The 17,854-nt window shown below is 49.1% G+C and overlaps 1 protein-coding gene across 3 annotated transcripts in view; it reads left to right on the forward strand.

Moving 5' to 3' along the window:
- The window catches only part of phkb (phosphorylase kinase, beta), a 42,373-nt gene that overhangs the window by 15,260 nt on the left and 9,259 nt on the right, over positions 1–17,854 (forward strand). For all 3 annotated transcript variants that reach the window (XM_047041260.1, XM_047041259.1, XM_047041258.1), the window contains 9 exons: positions 1,343–1,438; positions 1,980–2,177; positions 5,361–5,418; positions 5,576–5,653; positions 6,244–6,402; positions 6,845–6,939; positions 14,467–14,522; positions 15,158–15,251; positions 17,717–17,800. In XM_047041260.1, coding sequence (XP_046897216.1) covers positions 1,343–1,438; positions 1,980–2,177; positions 5,361–5,418; positions 5,576–5,653; positions 6,244–6,402; positions 6,845–6,939; positions 14,467–14,522; positions 15,158–15,251; positions 17,717–17,800 — 918 coding nt within the window. The remainder of the gene's footprint in view (positions 1–1,342; positions 1,439–1,979; positions 2,178–5,360; positions 5,419–5,575; positions 5,654–6,243; positions 6,403–6,844; positions 6,940–14,466; positions 14,523–15,157; positions 15,252–17,716; positions 17,801–17,854) is intronic.

Raw genomic sequence — 17,854 nt, forward strand, 5'->3', positions numbered from 1 at the left:
CATCCCACAAGCCACTGCAGTCGGCAGAAACACACAGGAAGGACTGTTGATCCACCCTCCAAAGGCTGAAAGCTGTGGGTAGGCCTCGTTTAGATGTGGACCTGGTCTATTCATCCATAATACATGGCACCTGCATTAGAAAGAGCTTAGGGTGTCAGAGTTAAAATCAGCCTTCCTGTTAGTCTTGTTGACAAATTGAAGCCTGAGGTCTGTTCATCTAACGGTAGCAGTCTCATCAGTTTCCCCAAATGACTTTGGGAAAAATGATATCTTCTGTGAGGGGGCAGTGGACAGGTGTGTGTGTGTGTGTGTCGGAGAGAAGCAAAGAGAGGAAGAGGAAACATTAGCTGGGGGGCATGTGTGTTAGGTGTTTGTGTTAAAGAGTGGGCTGGTGTGTGCGTGTGTGTGAGGGAAATGCGTTGGTGTGTGAGTTGTGTGTTTGCATGTGTGTAGGAGTGAGAGCGAGAGATAAATTGGATGGGGCACATGTGTGACAGAGAGTGCCTGGCTGTGTGTGTGTGTGTGTGTGTGTGTGTGTGTGTGTGTGTGTGTGTGTGTGTGTGTGTGTGTGTGTGTGTGTGTGAGAGAGAGAGAGTACGTGAGATAGAGAATGGTGAGTGCGTTGTGGATGGATAGAGAGACAAGCTAACCGATAATAGCCTGTGTCGTTGTGATTGGATGACTCTTCATGGCTGAAGTCCTCCCACACTGTGCTCAGAAACCCACCAGCAGTGCTTTTCAGGCTGCTACCTAGAACAGCAGCCTGGATGTGGCCTGATGTTTGGGTTGTGTAAGAGCTGGCGGGGTCTCTCTGTGTTTACTGTTCTGTGGCAGCAGTTTGATCTGTGGAGGTGTGAGAGTGCAGGCTTTCAGAGAGCGCACATCTCTGTTTTTCAGAGTGGTCCGACTATTTAAACATGATCAAAGGATCAGAGGATGATAGAGATGGATGGTAGTTGTTCCGTGTATGTGGTATGGTAAGTGCGGATAAGTGTGTGTGTGATTGTGTGCGTGAGTGTGTGTATGTGTGTCCTATATGTGTTTGGGGACGTCATGGGTGTTTTGCATTTTGCGTCCTGAAGTGGCAGGATGTGGAGATGGCACAGACAGCTGGCGTGTGACAGGCCAGGATCATGCCACGCTGGGCGCTGCCAGGAGCGTTCAACAATGCCAGCCTGGGCCTGGCACCAGTCATGAGGCTCAGCAGCAATACAAACACACACACACACTTACATACACTGACACACAGACACTGACACACAAACACACCCAGACAGACCAGGCTTTTACGCCACGATCAGAAGTCCATCCAGAAGGTTCTAAGGCCGCGTGTCTCCTGCAGGGCTGTTCCTGGTCTGTGATCTTTGTGGACCTGGATGCCCACAACAGGAACAGACAGACCCTGTGTTCCCTCCTCCCACGAGAGTCCAGGTCCCACGTGAGTCTACACACACACACACACACACACACACACACACCTGCCAAACCTTTTGTCCAACACACACGGTTTTAAAGAGTGTCGCAAAAGACAAATCACTGCTTGTCAATAGTGTACAAGTTTTGAGTTGAGTCATTTAGTGTAAGTGTCGTTCAGACCACTAGACTGTAATGGTAGTGAGAGGTGGGGATGGGGGAAAGTTGGAAGAAGTGGTGGGGGAGGGTGGGGGGGCATGGCACCTGTCAACGATGTAGACGTCTCAGTAGTCGAATATGTTATTGACTGTCAGCCATTTGAACAAAAAGAGAAGTGTCCATTAGGGCTGTGAGTGGTTCTCTTAATCACGTCATAAACTCTACTGCCCCTGCCTCGCTCCCTTCACCTCTCCTGTGCCCACTCTTTCCGGAAGTTCATAGAATTCCTACGTCCCCCTCTGTAACACCATGTCAAACAGACAGAGGCACGATGTCAAGCCGTATGTGTGCAGCGTCACATCCAACGGCCTCTCCCCATCCCTCCCCTGACCCCTGACCCCTACCAGAACACAGACGCAGCCCTCCTGCCCTGCATCAGCTACCCGGCCTTCGCCGTGGACGACGATGCCCTCTACAGCCAGACGCTGGACAAAGTGGTCCGCAAGCTGCGGGGCAAGTACGGCTTCAAGCGCTTCCTGCGCGACGGCTACCGCACCTCCAACGAGGACAAGAACCGGAGGTACTACAAACCGGCTGAGATGAAGGTAGGACGTCTCCCCTCCTAGTCCGGCCCTGTCCTGGCGTCTGTCCTCCCCTCCTTTACTGGTCTGACTGGTATGAGCCCACTAGTCACTTGAATGGCATGGTACAGTAGCTTAGCTTGGGCATTAGACGGCATCTAAACACCTGGTACTTGAACCCTGATTGAGTCAAGGCGAATAGGTAGTCCCTGTTCATTGGAGAATCTGTCCGATCCGTCTGAACATGTCTGAACATGTCTGTTATGACTTCCAGGGCCAGGCAGGGACCTGGCATGTAGCCCCCAGACTCCTTCACCTCATCTGTGTCGGGTGCATTTAGAGACGAGACAAGGGATGTGATTGGTCCATGGTTTCGAAAAGGCAGCCTAGGTGGATTATGGGTAGGATGAGTTTGACACGCGTCCTCGTTCCTCTGCCTGAACTATTGCCCTCCCTTCTCCTAATCCCCCCTCCTTGCCTCAAGAGGAGTGTGACATTAAAAGGTGCCTCCTCCCCCACCCTTCATCTCCTCCCCTCCGAAGGCTTATTCACTTTCAGAGAGCAGCATTCAGAGAGCGACTGCGGAGCAGGGCACAGCTACTTAACACAGGGCAAACCACAGCATTAGTCTGCTCATTCAGATTGACCTCCCTCAGAATGAAGGAGCTGGGAGAGACAGAGGGAGGGGATGGAGAGAGGGGGGGGGGAGAGAAAGAGAGGAGAAGAGATGGGGATAGAGAGAGGGACCGATGGACAGAGAGCAAGTAGAGCGCTGTACTGTAGAAGGAATGAAAGACAGGGTGACCGGAGTGACACAGGCAGAGAGGACGAGATGAGGGATGGACATAGAGGTGGAGGGGCGAAGAGGTGGGGTTGGAGAGCAAGGAGGGTGCATGCAGTGGTGCTGGATGTAGAGAAGGAAAGGGAGATGCAGAGGGTGGTTTTGCACCGTCAGGTAACATAGAGAGATAAGCAGAGCCGCTCACTTAAACATGCATCATCCGAAAATAAGGCGCTACGTCCGCAGTTCAAATGTAGCTCCCCTCTAGTAAGAGGTATGAAGACGTGGGAGCTTCAAATGATGAATAATTCCTGGTCTTTTTTGACATTCAGTAAGCCGTGTTACATTACTTAGTATTACACATGCAGTTGGGTAACATCCCCCTGCCTGCCTTTCTGACATGTTTTTGTCAAAATAGACTGCATTTAAAGATATGTTTATCATGGCTTCTACACACAAATTCAAGCCCAGTTAGCTGTCCCCAGTCCTTGAATATGGCACTGTGAGGCTAGCCTAGATGCCTGATCCAGGACCAGCAGACAGGAACGCTCTTCCTTCTCCTTCCGTCATACTTCACCCAGCTACAATAGACAGACACAGTTTCACACAAGAGAGTATTGATTTCAGGTTTACACCGTTTAGGAACATAGTTCTTTACAGTTTTTTTTCTATTTTCTACACCTGTTAAAGACAGAGAGAGAGACAGAGAGAAAAAAATAAAGAGAGAGAGAGAGCAAGCTGGCGAATGATGACCAGCTTTACCTTTATCTATGGGGCAGCTGAGGCATAGGTCTCTTGGGATCTCTCTCTCTCTCTCTCTCTCTCTCTCTCTCTCTCTGTCTCTCTCTCTATCTCTCTCTCTCTCTCTCTCTCTCTGTCTCTCTCTCTATCTCTCTCTCTCTCTGTCTCTCTCTGTCTCTCTGTCTCTCTCTCCCTCTCTGTCTCTCTCTTTGTCTCTCTCTCTCTCTCCACCTCAACACCTCTCAAGAACAACATTTTGGGCCTTATCTCCACTGAGGCAGACCATAACCCTGTGCACTTTCACACTCCATAAACAATGCTAGTCCTCCACACACACACACACACACACACACACACACACACACACACACACACACACACACAGACCCATGCTGTGCTAACAGCAACAGTACACGGTTTGCTGCATTTACTCTACGCTGGGTTTGATAGTGAAGCTATCACTTGTATGAAACCTTGATGAAGTAAAGTGAAACATATGAACAGCTAAAAATAATGACCCATACTGATGCTGACTGCTGAATGATGTGAAAGCTGTGATTTGGGCTCTGACTTTCCGCCATATAAACCCATAACTGCAGCTCAGGGAGAGATGGTGTGACCATTCCAATTAACTGCCTTTATTTCATTAAACTGTAATCTCTCTCTTATCTCTCATTGCCATGGAGATTATGGACGGCAGAGATCGGGGGACAGAGATAGCTAGATCTTAATTACATTTTCAGGAGGGTTTAGAGAGAGCCATTATTATACAGAGACTAACACAGTTTGGCCTCAGGTTAACCTGAGAGGAACATCGGGTCGTTGTGGGTGGACGAACCAGACCTAGTGATTCTTCCAGTATAGCAATTTGAGGTTGGAGAATAACCCTCGGTTCATTCAGTCAGTGTTCATCTATCCACGTTGAGATATAACATCCTCTAATGAAGACACCTCCTTGTGTGTGTGTGTCTGTGTGAGTGTGTGAGTGTGTGTGTGTGTGTGCGTGCGTGCATTATAGAAATAGTTAACGGAGGTTACACATCCCTGATCAAGTGTGTGATGAGAGAGGACCACTCGTGATCAATATCTGAACAGGCTGTATGTGGTGTTCACACCTAGAGACCTACAGATCAAACATTAGCATATTCACCTGGATTTGTCAAGCTCCCTAGATGACAACAATTCCCAATAGAATGATTGGATTGAATACGTTTCACTTTCGAAACATCTCCTCATGTGGGTTGTTTTTCTCATTTCAAACCCTGATGATTTATGGTTTCTGATTGGAGGGGTTCAGAGGTGTGTTTGTGTGCGTGTGTGTGCGTGTGTGTGTTACATTACAGTGTATAATAGAGTTTCCGGTTGGATGAGTTATGTACATCAGTTAAACTCCTTGAATTGAATATCAGCCTTAACAGTCATAAAATCTATTTGTGATGAGACATTCCATTATACATAACATATGGACTATGTGATTCCTCACATGACTGGACATCGTACAGTGAATATTAACAGAATGCCTACTCATTGCACACAATAAGGAAAATACATTTGGGGATCTAAAGACATTAGCTAGATCAACTGCTAGATCAACTTGCAAGCAGGCAGATAATTGGCTTGTCAAGGCAGTTTTTTTTTCCGGCAGAGATGACTTCATGAAAATCGAATCTTTTTTTCTCTTCCAGCTTTTTGACGGGATTGAATGCGAGTTTCCCATATTCTTCATCTACATGATGATCGATGGTAAGTCCTCCCCCCCATCAATAATACAGCAAATGACATCATTAAAATGCTTTGACCTCCTTTACTCAATTTTTTTTAGATAGCTGTTACAATCTTTCCTTTGACGTGTGTGTGTGTGCTGTTGATGTGTGTGTGTGTGTGTGTGTTTGATCTCTAGGTGTGTTCAGAGGAAATAAAGCCCAGGTGAAGGAGTATCAAGATCTGCTGGAGCCAATCGTCTTCCAGAGTCATGAGGGTTAGTTCCTCTCATCCTTATCTGATGCATGTTAATTATACAAACACACACACACAAACTTTCCTCCACACAAAGACACACACTCCCAGTGACAAACCACTTCCTGACTACCCACTGTACTCCTTAAACGCACTCAGGGTGTCACATCAGGCTCCTTTACAGCTCGTTTCTCAGGTGAACGGTGACAACTGTTATTTTCTCATTACTCTTAAAATAGCAATCCCCACATTGTGTGTCAGCTCCACTGACGCCTACACATCCTGGGCAGCAAAGTTGTGTCATGACAGAGCTGTGTGGAGCTGCCTGGACTCCCAGGCTGCTTTGTGACCTCTCCAGGTCTGCTCAGCCTGTGTTGTCTGAAGCCAGTGGGTAGCTCTGGGTAATGGTTCACTCTCAGTGAACAGAAGGCACAGCTCCTGTCTTGGTTGGCTGCGTGGTCTCTCTTTGTGTGTGTGTGTGTGTGTGTTGGCGGTGTGTGTGTGGACTTGCCGTGTCCACTAGTTTTCTAGCTAGGGCTAGACTGTGATCCCTCCACATGATGCAGCAGCAGAGTCCTGGTGTTGAGTGTGTGTGTGTGTGTGTGACGGCAGGCCATGCGGTGATCCCTAAGTACTACCACGTTCCCGCTGACTTTGTGGAGGCGGAGCAGAAGAAGCACGGGAGCCAGAAGCGTTTCCCTAGCAACTCGGGCCGTGACGGGATGCTGTTCCTGTGGGGGCAGGCGCTCTACAACATCGCCAGACTGCTGGGTGACCCACGCCAACCCACTCTCTGTCTGTCTGTCTGTCTGTCTGTCTGTCTGTCTGTCTGTCTGTCTGTCTCTGCAAGCCTGCCTGTCTGTCTGTCTAGCACCCTACTGTCTGTCTGTCTACCACCCTACTGTCTGTCTCTATGTCTGTCTGTCTACCACCCTACTGTCTGTCTGTATGTATGTCTGTCTACCACCCTACTGTCTGTCTGTCTGTCTACCACCCTACTGTCTGTCTGTATGTCTGTCTGTCTTCCACCCCACTGTCTGTCTGTCTGTATGTCTGTCTGTCTTCCACTCTACTGCCTGTCTGTCTGTCTACCACCCTACTGACTGTCTGTCTGTCTGTCTGTCTACCAACCTACTGTCTGTCTCTCAGTCTTGTCTGTCACACGACTGTGTGTTTCTAAACTGACCTGACCTCTCTGTGTGTGTGTGTCCAGTGGATGAGCTGATCAGCCCTAAAGACATCGACCCCATCCACCGCTACGTCCCTCGCCAGGACCAGCGCAATGTCAGCATGAGATACTCCAATCAGGTGACACATCCACCACCACCTGACCCTCTTTGGCCCATTCACGCGTGAATAGGAGTGATTTTTGGCAATGCATTGTTGTTACCTGCAACTGAGAACCTTCAGGTCATGAAACAAAAAATGAATGAGGGGGGTTGCAGAGAGGAAGAGAGGCGTAGTGTATTGTGAAGCAAAGACAGAGAGATCATGAACGTACATAATTTACCTTCGGTTTTGCTTTTGTCCTGTGTGAATCATCTAAGTGAAAACACTGGCTCACTGCTTTATTCATGATGATCCCGCTCTGTTCACTGTTTGAACCTTACTCCTGTCTGTCTGTCTCTCTCTCTCTCCCTTACTGTCTGTTTTTCTCTCTGTTTTAATATATATACATATATCTTTCTCTTTTTCACTCTCTCTTCCTCTGCTCCCTTTACCAGGAGATGGTAGTTGCAGAGATAGGAAGAGACTTGCATAATTTACACAAGGGGGGGGGGGGGGGGGGGGGGGGGGGGGGGGAGGGAGAGAGGAGGGGAGGAGGGGGTGAGAGGCGTGTGTGAAACAGAGGGTCACCAGGAGGGTCTGTGCAGCCTAGGGTCTGTCTGCCTGGCTGGCTATGTGTCAGCACTGCTCCTGCAGGTCTGTCTGTGTGTGTGGGGGGGGGGGTCATGTTCAGCCTTCACATGGCGTTAAGGACTGACGCCTGCCCACGTCTCTCCTGGCTGCTCCCTGCAGCCTCCTGCAGGCCGGCTGCTCTGCCCTGTGTCCTCCTGGCTGCTCCCTGTGCCAGCACATAGAGCCCAACACACCAAGCCCGCCGTCTCCACGCTGCGGGGATGACCCTCTGCTACGACACGAGCTTTAGTCCCGCGCACTCCAGTCTTTGTGTGCGTTCCAGCTTAAGAACGCTGAGCTCGTAAAAAAGCCAATAATGGTTTTAGGCTCAATTCAGATTAGAATATTCCGCAGAATTGAGCAGGAATGGCAGGATTTGCCCTACTTTTTCTATATTGTGTTTTCAATGTGACAATGTGCAGTGGTGGCCCGGGGACAAACTTTGAATAAAATACAATTAAACTGATACATGATACTGTTCTGGGTGGTGAAGAATATCACCATGCTGGGCTGAGATAGTGGTTTTCCTGGGAGAGTTAACCTGACCTGTCAATGAATACGATCATCGTATTGCACAGGGTCGTGCATCATTCCAGGAACAAGCGCTAAGCTCACGTGTTCCTCATTCAAAACGTCGCTCCACTGACGCACTAATGTGCTGTGTGAATGTGTGTGTGGATAAATACATGAAGTTGACATTAGATCCAGCTGACTGTGTTTACCAGGCAGGCTTACAGCATCTATTAGGCAGCCATTATCAGAGAGGGGATTGAATGCTTCCTCGACGTCGGTTCGTTCCACATGAGAGGCGATGCGCTGGCGAGGCTCCGAACAGCAGGGGGCTGGCGTTGCGAGTCATATCAAACACGCCCGAGAGCGCTTCAGAACACACTTCATACACAAACCCAACCAAAAACAACACAGGAGGAGGCAGTAGCCATATGGTTACAGCATCAATGCACATGGGTGCATTATGCATGCACTTACATGTAGTCATTTTTTAGCAGACGCTCTTATCCAGAGCGATTTACAGTTGCATACAGGCAAAATGTCTAGCTACACTTGACTAAACTGGCTACCAAAACAAGCTGTGCTTACACTCACTCAGTCACTCACACACGCATTAATTCAGGGGCTAAATGTCCCTGGTCAGACTGTAGTTCCTCAGCATAGACATCCATCTAGCAGCAGACAGCCAACAGTCTTTACAATCAGGTTTGTGTGTATGTGCCTACAACGAGCTGTCAGTCATCCAAGCAGCCCCTATAAGGTCTCTGGGTGAGAGGACTTCAAATGGCTTGCACAGTAGCAGCGACAGACAGTCCCGAGGGAGGGAGGGAGGCTAATTAGTAGAGATAAAGTGAAAAGGGAGGGGGAGTTGGGGAGGAGGGAATGAGGAAGCCATGTTTGTTCCCTGAGTCACCCTGTCTTCCTCACAGATGGGAGGCTTTATTCAGATTGCCTGTCCTGCATCCACTGATAAATAATCATCATCGTCTGGCCAGGTCTGCCCAATGGTCTGGTGACAGGCCGTCTCTGAGGCCCCGGCCAGCCTGACAGGAAGAGCCCTGCAACGGGCGAGCAGTGACCTGACCCCCCAGGGGCCGGGCGCCTCTCTCTCCTTACTCTCCCCGCCCCTCCCGCCCTCTCCCCCATGACAGGAATAGACCATCTAGCCACTTAAAAAATACATTTCAAAAACAATCTCCTTAGACTGCTCCCCTGAGCCAAAGCCACATTAACAACCTCTGATGAGAGGGAGAGGTTGTGTATGTATGTGTGTATGTGTGTTTGTGCGCATCCCTTCCTCTCCTCCAGTCTCAGAGAGAGAGAGCGAGAGCGAGAGAGAGAGAGAGCGAGAGAGAGAGAGGGAGAGAGAGAGGGAGAGGGAGAGCCAGTATGCTGATCACCCAGCTTGGCTGTCATTGGTATTCTGTATCCAAAGTCAGGTGCTCGCAAGGTTCACCTCCTGCTAGATAGAAACACACACATATTTCAGAGATCCATGCTGTGTTGTTGGTGAGAAGGGCACACTGGTGTGCATATATTAGTGTTTATGTAGTTAACAGCTGAATGTTTTAATTTGATCTAACATCATGTTTATGTTCAGAGGGCGCCCTTTGTGTGTATGTGTGGGCATTTATTCACGTAGAGTGTGTGTCTTCCGTGGTCCGGTCTGTCCTGGCCTGGTCTGTCCTGGCCTGGTCTGGCCTGGCCTGGCCTGGTCTGGTCTGGCCTGGTCTGTCCTGGTCTGTCCTGGCCTGGTCTGTCCTGGTCTGGTCTGATCTGTCCTGGTCTGGTCTGCTTCGTGACTCAGCCTCGGTGTCTCACAGAGAGGAAGGGAGAGAGAGACGGTGAGCGGGAGGGGGGGGGGGGGGGGGGGGGGGGGGGGGGGCTGGCTCCACTGCTCTCCGTAATCTCCCTGTTTATCTCTCACAGTCCCCGTCTCCCGTCTCTCCCCCTGCCCAACCTCTATGGGAATGCTATCAAACAGAGCAGGTTTGACAATCCAGAGGCTGCTGCAGGTTTCATAGGGCTCAGCGTACTATATCAATTGATTTCTTTTTTCATCGTGAGAGACGTGTGTGTGTGTGGGTTGGAAGGATTTCTGGCTGAAGTGTATCCTCTCAGTCAGGATCCCAATTTCACCCGACAGTCTCCTCAGGACCCCTTACCCCACCCGCTCAATGACCTTTCTGGCAATCGTCTCTGCCTCTCTGAGGGTCTGGGGTCTGAAGGGGTGCAGGGCCACCAAACCAAGTCAGCGGTTACTTGTTGCCAGGATGTGTAACTCATTTGTCAATCTAGACTACCTCATATCATGATGTGGTCTGTGTGTGAGTGCTAGGATGGCCACGTGTGTTCTGCTTTGATGTACTGTCTTGACGTTTTTTGTTTTTTTGCGGCGATAATTTAGTAGAGGGAGAAAGAGAGAGACGGAAAGAGTGTGTGTGTGTGTGTGTGTGTGTGTGTGTCTGAGCTGTGGGCTAGTGTCCTGCCCCCCAGTGGGAGGGTGTAACCTTGACTGTGTTATCCCAGGTCAGCAGACAGGAGAAGACAGACACACAGCAGGAACCAGGACTGGGTCACTGTTAACACAAACACACACACGCACACACACAGGCACAAGCACACACTCATGTCCTCAGGAATTGCTGTGCGTCAGAGGACAAAAAACGTATTTTGTATCATTCCTGCATTCTTACTTTGCGACTGCATTAAATGTACTGCTACTGTTTTACTGAATGTAGTTATATATACCAGTTGTTTTTTCATATATGATAAGATATACCTTTATTCATCCCACAATGGGGAAATTCGGACCTTGCAGCAGCAAAGTATACATTCAATTTACAAAGTAAGTACGAGATATTACAAAGAAATATACAAAAAGATAACACCAGTTGCATATGGAGACCAAATGTAAATAAACGGATATAAATATTGCACAGTAGTTTGCACTTTAAGTGTGTCCATGAGTTCTTTAGAGTGGCTGAGTCCTGTGTGTGTGTGTGTGTGTGTGTGTGTGTGTGTGTGTGTGTGTGTGTGTGTGTGTGTGTGTGTGTGTGTGTGTGTGGAGAAGTGCTGGTTGTGTAGCCTCACAGCAGCAGGAAGGAAGGACCTGCGGTAGCACTCCAACATTTGTGTTTTATTGGACAGGGATAGTGATGGCCCCAGATCTACCAGTTAAACAGTGAAATAACTGCTATGGAAGATGACACATAAACATTTCACGTTATTATTTATTCCCCCCCATCGTTAAAGACGAGCAATTAATATTGTGAGGCGGGGCATGTCGCAAGCCGAACACTTGCAGACAGTTTCATTGTTTGCAGTTCCCCATGATTGGTTGTTGAATGGATGGTTCTGTAAGTGTGGTTGTACAAAATTGTAAAAAAGCTTCCATACGCTATACGGTAGTTATTGTACCATAAAGATGGTAAGTTGCTGATGTTTTGTAAGTCTGTCTTTTAAACATCACTGCAGCTGTGCCAGAAATGTTGAGATGATTCCTTCACCTGAGTGGGCTGTGTCTAGTCTACAGGATGTTCTGAACCATGTTGTCATGTTGTCTTCCACTGTGTTCACGCTTCCTGCAGGTTTCTATGTGTCTGCTGCCGTTAGTTAGTGGAGGATTAGGCCTGTTGTCTGGTTAAGGTCTCCTGCTCTCTCTAAAGCTGGGAGGGTTTCTCCCAATCTGTATGCAGATGATGCTTGGGTTAATGTGATGAGACTGAGGAACAGACAGAGAGGGAGACACACAAGGGAAACAAAAGAGACAGAGGGAGAGAGGAAACGAGAAGGGGAGAAGATGGGGGGAGAATACTGTTTCTTTCATTTGCAATACTGTGTCACATTCCACCGCATTTAATTTGAGAGAGTCTCAAATGAAGCGGAGAGGCAATTCATTTCTCCGTCGTGTAGCCTGGGACTCCCTGACTAAGCTTGTTTTGCAAATAGGTTTCCAGTTTGTCAAATTTAGCTAAGCTATTTCTACAAGTAGGCACGCAAGCCGTGCCTGAGATGCAAATTGCTTATCCTACCTCGCTTAAGTATGAGAGATATTTGATGCAATCTGTTTCCTTTCTCCTTTTCGCCTTCCTTTGCTCTTTAGACTCAGTCGTTATATGCATCGTTCCTGTCTGACTTGAGGAGGCCTCGGAGAGAATGTATTATCATTCGGGAGGTAGTTTGTGACAGCTTGGGTTGTTGTCTATTTATACATGTTGTTCCGTCCTCTGTAGCATAACAGAGGAGGAAGTAAATATTGATATTTCAGCTCTCCTTCACAGAGTAGAGCCTCAGGTCTGTACACACAGACTATCAAAGCATAGACACTGTCATTAGCCAGATAAGAAATATATAGAGACTGTATCCGAGTAACATACTGTGTAGATGTTCTCTCTCTCTCTCTCTGTGTGTGTGTGTGATCAGGCAGGGGGTCTGGGGCAGGACCGAGGAGTGGATGATATATCCTCTCCTGGTGGTAGGCCAGCAGAACACCGTAGCATCTCCAAAGTCCAGTCTAGAAGGTTCCACCATGCATTCTGCATAGAAGGATAAGGACAGTTTATTCCACTGATTAAAAAAGCACCTGTCCTCCTGTCTATAGGGACGAATAGTGGTGAGCTGTGGAATGAGAGAGATAGAGAGTGTTCGATAGAGGAAGATCAGACATGGAGTCATCTCCAGATGTATGCCTTTCCCTTTTTAAATGACTCCTTTGTATTTTTGTAGCGGTATGCTAATTGCTGATTTCCGGCGCAGTGATTTGGAAGCTTCTGCTCATAATTAATCAGAAGTCCTCTCTCTCTCTCTCTCTCTCTCTCTCTCTCTCTCTTTCTCTCTCTCTCTCTCTCCTTCTCTTCCTCTCTTCAGATATCTCTCTTACTGGCTGTCTCGCCCTCTCGCCCTCCCTCTCTTTTTCTTTCTTCATTGGCCTCTTTGTCCCCCTCTCACTCTCCCCTCTTCTTCCTCCCTCATCTCGTCTGATTGATGATAATGAGAGTGCTGCATTAAATCCGCTCTTTTCTCTCAAAACAAAATGGCTCCCGGCCCGCTCGGCTCTGCCTTCACCGTCGTCTGGCTTCCTGTGGAGCTATAGGAAAGAAAGAGCTCGTCCTCTGATGAACAGCTCCCCCCATCTCTGCCTCTCTCCCTCCTTATGCCCTGCGTCACCCCCCCCCCTCGCTTACTTTTTCTCTCTCTTGTTCTTGCACCCCCACTCTGTTTGCCCCCCCCCCATCTCCATAGTAAATATGTCTCTTCTTCTTGTCAGTTCTGCTACTACACGCTCAAACTGCTCTCTCTCTATCCCTCTCTCCCTCTCTCTCTCTCTCTCCCTCTCTCCCTCTCTCTATCTCGATCTCTCTCTATGTGGGAGATGTTCTTGCTCCCCGTCCATGTGCAGCAGTTCTGTCATAGACACTCCCAGGATGGGATTCGCTCTGTTTACAAATCACTTATCTCTCCATGGTCAAATCCCCCCCCCCCCAGGGGCACTCTCCCCGCCTCCAACAACCCAGATGCCAGCTGAGAGCAGGCCCTGGACCCCGCCGGGGGTGCTAATCAGATCAGCGCAGAAGCACACTCAAAGAAGTCCATCTGAAAGCGCTCACCTGTAGACCTTTCTTACCACCGAGCTTTCCCTGATGAGAAGGGAATAATGGGTTTAATAGCGGGCGTGTCATTGGCACGCACACACGCTCCGCATATAAGTTGTGCTGAGCATGGGGAAGGTTTGCTGCATCCTGTTAGAGCAGACAGGGGTTCAGCTCCTGCTGACCCGTACAGACCGTTAGAACCAGTCCAACATTACTCCTCTACGGTTGCCTATGTCCTCGCTGCTTTAGTGACAGGCTAGGGTGAGGCTGAGTTCATACTCATACATTCATTACTCTTTGTGTAACACCTATAGTTCCTCTCCAATTCTCTCTCTCTCTCTTTCTTTCTATTTCATTATCTCTCTCTTTGTTTATCTTGCTCTTTTACTCTCTCCCTTGTATCTTTCTCTCAATCTTGCCTTGTCTGTCTTTGTGTCTCTCTCCTCTCTTCCTTTCTCTCTCTCTCTCTGTGTGTCTCTCTCTGTGTCTCTCTCTCTGTGTGTCTCTCTCTCTCTCTCTCTCTCTCTCTCTCTCTCTCTCTCTCTCTCTCTCTCTCTCTCTCTCTCTCTCTCTCTCTCTGTGTCTCTCTCCTTCTGTCCCTTCTCCCTTACAGCACTCACTCTACCTACTATCCCTGTCCTTCATCACTTATTCAAAGCTGTCATTTACAAGTGGAACCATTGTAACTGCGAGATATGGCAGCACCGAAGCTGGATGAACGATCATGTATCTCCACCTGCTTCTCTCCCAGTCCTCCCAGCAGTCGACTGCATTTCCCTGTGTTGTTTCCTCTCCTTCACGCCCCCTCTGTCTGTTTCTCTCTGGCTTCCAGGGTCCCATAGAGAACGATGTGGTCATCCACGTGGCTCTGGTTGCAGAGAGTCAGAGGTATGTATAATGCATACATGTAATGTAATGTATGTTCCCGGAAATAGGAGATGTTCAATGAATACCAGCAGCTGTTTGCCTCTCCGAGAATCTGATGCATGTGTGTGTTTGTACATACGTACATGCGTGTGTGTGTGTGAGTGTTGCAGGCTATGAAGCCAGTTCTTTTCATCCTTCTCTACTGTGCCTGTCTGTGGTGTAATTGCGGCGTGCACATTAAGCGTTGGGCCAGAGCACAGACAGGATCACTCAGTGGCCTCATTTCCCTCTGACACCGTGCCTGGGTTTGAGAGGGGGAGAGCAAAAGGGGCACACAGAGGAAAATGGAGAGAGATGACAGGAAGTATGCTTCTGTGTGTGTGTGTGTGGATAGGTTAACAAGGTCAACTGGCCTGCTGAACATTGTTAACCTGCGTGTGTGATCAGTGCATATGGCAGGTCATCCCTAGCTGTTAACCCTTCGCTGTATTTCTACTGTAGCCTCTGCTTCACCTGGCAGCAGGAACCCTTCCAGACAGCCTGGTCATAGGGGTTCCTTAAGAACCATGACATGCTCTCCTCGATAAATGTAAGTGTTTTCGAATGGCTGTGTTTGTGTGTGGCTGTAACGGATGTTCTCTGTGTGTGTGTCTCAGACTGCAGGTGTTCCTCAACACCTATGGGATCCAGACCCAGACCCCTCAGCAGGTGGAGCCAATTCAGATCTGGCCCCAGAAAGAGCTGGTCAAGGTGAGGAGTGGACCATAACACACACACTCTAACACACACACACACCCTAACACACACACACACCCTAACACACACACCCTCTAACACACACCCTAACACACCTGTAAGGCTATGAGCTGGACCTTGACACACACACACACCAGTCAGGTTAGGGATGTGTGTTGGCTATTGAGCTTGGTTAACACACCACAACTTCCTACATTGGGTCCAGAGAGCACATACAGTAGATGAGGAATGTTCCAGTTGAAAGCAGACTCTGTACCAAGGACCTGCATGCACACTAGACAGAGGAGCCCACCAAAACACTGGGCAATCAGGTTGATGACCTGTGTCCTGTTCTGCTGGTCTACCTGTCAGCCCTGCAAGATATCCCAGATCCATGACCACATCCATCTGAAGTCAGTCAGTCCGAGTGAGTTTGTGCTTCGTGCCATGTGATTGATGAACTGACCCGTCAAACTGATCTACTGATCGATTGACCGCAAACCCAAACAAATCAATTCCTCTGGCAAACGGTAGATGTGTACTGCATGGTATCCATAGTACGTATAGCGTGCAGTGTTTCCATGTTCCGGCGCTCTGTTCAGATGTGAGGTGATTCAGAGGAGAGCTAGCTCTTTTCCGCGCTGTCGAACCACGTGAAGCTCATCTCCATTGTAAACACCTCTCATGAACATGGGTTGAGTGTATGTCTGTGTCCTATCCTGTGGATGGTTTTATGTGTGTGTGTGTGTGTGTGTGTGTTGAGATGACTGTGTCTCTGAGATTGTACACAGCAAAACAGGCAGAAGAGTGCATTTTTTATGGTTGAGAGGGTTTGGATCTGGGCTGCGTTTGTTTGCTCGCCTCATCCCTCTCCTCCTCGTGATTGTGTTTGCAGCAGCTACTCAACAACAGGAGAGTGGCAATTAGGTCCAGCAACCTGTTATTTAACTCCACCCGGGTGGCGCTGCACCGCAGCACAAAAATAGGTTCCATTAGCCTCTACCAGGCAATGACAGCTGATGACTCTCCTCCTCCTCACTCTCTCTCCTACGCATTCACTCACTCGCTCGCCTACATTTGATCCAGCTCTCTCTTTCTCTCTCTGTCCTATGCTTTATTTTCATCCTTTCCCTCTCCTCCACTTTCTCCTCCTCCACCTCTCTCTCTCTCCTACACGTTTTTCCTCTTCTCTCTCTCCTCCCTTCTCCTTCCATCCCATTCTTGTGGATCTTCGCCTCCTTCCCGACCTCCTGCCACACTCTTCTCCTCAGTCTCCTCGCTCTGTCTTTGGCGCAGAGCCACGCAAACCGAGCGGACTCCGAGCGTCCCTGGTGGTTTGCACGCAGGCCGTGACTGGACTGCCCAGGAGGACGGGGCGGGCAGCTCAGCTCCGTTTCATTCAGGAAGTGTGGGGGTGCGGGCGTTGCTGGGGCCCGTCCCCTCGTCTGGCAGGCTGGCATCGGCTGAATGGGAGCCTTTTAGGACGGCCACTTGTGTTCTTCTTCATTGGTATTCTGGTGGTGCGGAGATGTAGGCACAGAGGTCCACACAGCAGCTCTCACCATACACACAGATCCCCCCTGGCCAGGGGCCCCAGGATTTGCTACGCTACTTAATTCAGAATTAATGTCCCTCTTTTATGTCAACTCAGTATTTTAAGCTATTACCATAATATTCATTTAATTGCTGTATCCTCTATCATTTAGAAGTTTTTCTGTTTATGTCAATATTTTTTTTTTTCAACGGGGAGACGGAGTTCTCTGGAGTGGCAGAGCTCCACCTAGTGGTGGCAGGGGGGCTGACAGGGGGGTGGTGAGACAGCAGCCAGTAGGCAGAGTCCCTGCAGAGACCATCTTGTCTGCTGTTTTATTCATCCGGAGCTTCTGATTGGATAGATTGGTGGAATGGTACGGGTGTGCACACACAAACACACTGAGGCAGGTACTGCAGTGAGTGTTTTTCCACAGCTCCGCTGGTTCCGGAGAGGCTCAGAGGCTGGAGGTGTGTTTGCTGGTGAGAGTAGGGAGGGTACTGAGTTCAAACCTCTCTGAGTCCATCCCACGCAAACAGCCAGTAAATTGTGCCAGTGTAATAAGCATGGCGCTCCAGGGTGTTTTCAGATGGCGGCACAGAGCAGGTTCATGACTGGCGCATCCCCTGACTGTGGTGCCGGTTGATGTGGATCACCAGAGGGAGCCGTGAGAGCAGGTACAGGGTGTTCCATCCCAGACACGGAGCTCACCCGGTCTGGAACAGGACTACTCTATACCATGCTACCTGATCGCTAACTGCTCTAGAATTCCGTCTTGAGAGTGTGTATCTGTGTGTTTACCAGAGCCCGGAAAGATATTATGTCTGTAAACAGAAACTCAATACATGTTTGATTATTTATCCGGCTTGGATAAACACAAAAAACCCAAACCTGATATATATATTTCAATGCTGGTACGTGTGTGCGTGTGCGTGTGTGTCACCCCCAGGCCTACCGTTTCCTGGCCATCAACAACAAGCTGGGTCTGAGTGGGCGTCCGGAGAGACCGGTGGGCTGCATCGGGACCTGCAAGGTGAGGGCTCCCCTCCCTCCACCCCTACAGGGTCAAGGGGGCCAATCGTACAAC

The sequence above is a fragment of the Hypomesus transpacificus genome, chromosome 19, assembly GCF_021917145.1.
Source record: "Hypomesus transpacificus isolate Combined female chromosome 19, fHypTra1, whole genome shotgun sequence".
Taxonomy (NCBI): Eukaryota; Metazoa; Chordata; class Actinopteri; order Osmeriformes; family Osmeridae; genus Hypomesus; species Hypomesus transpacificus.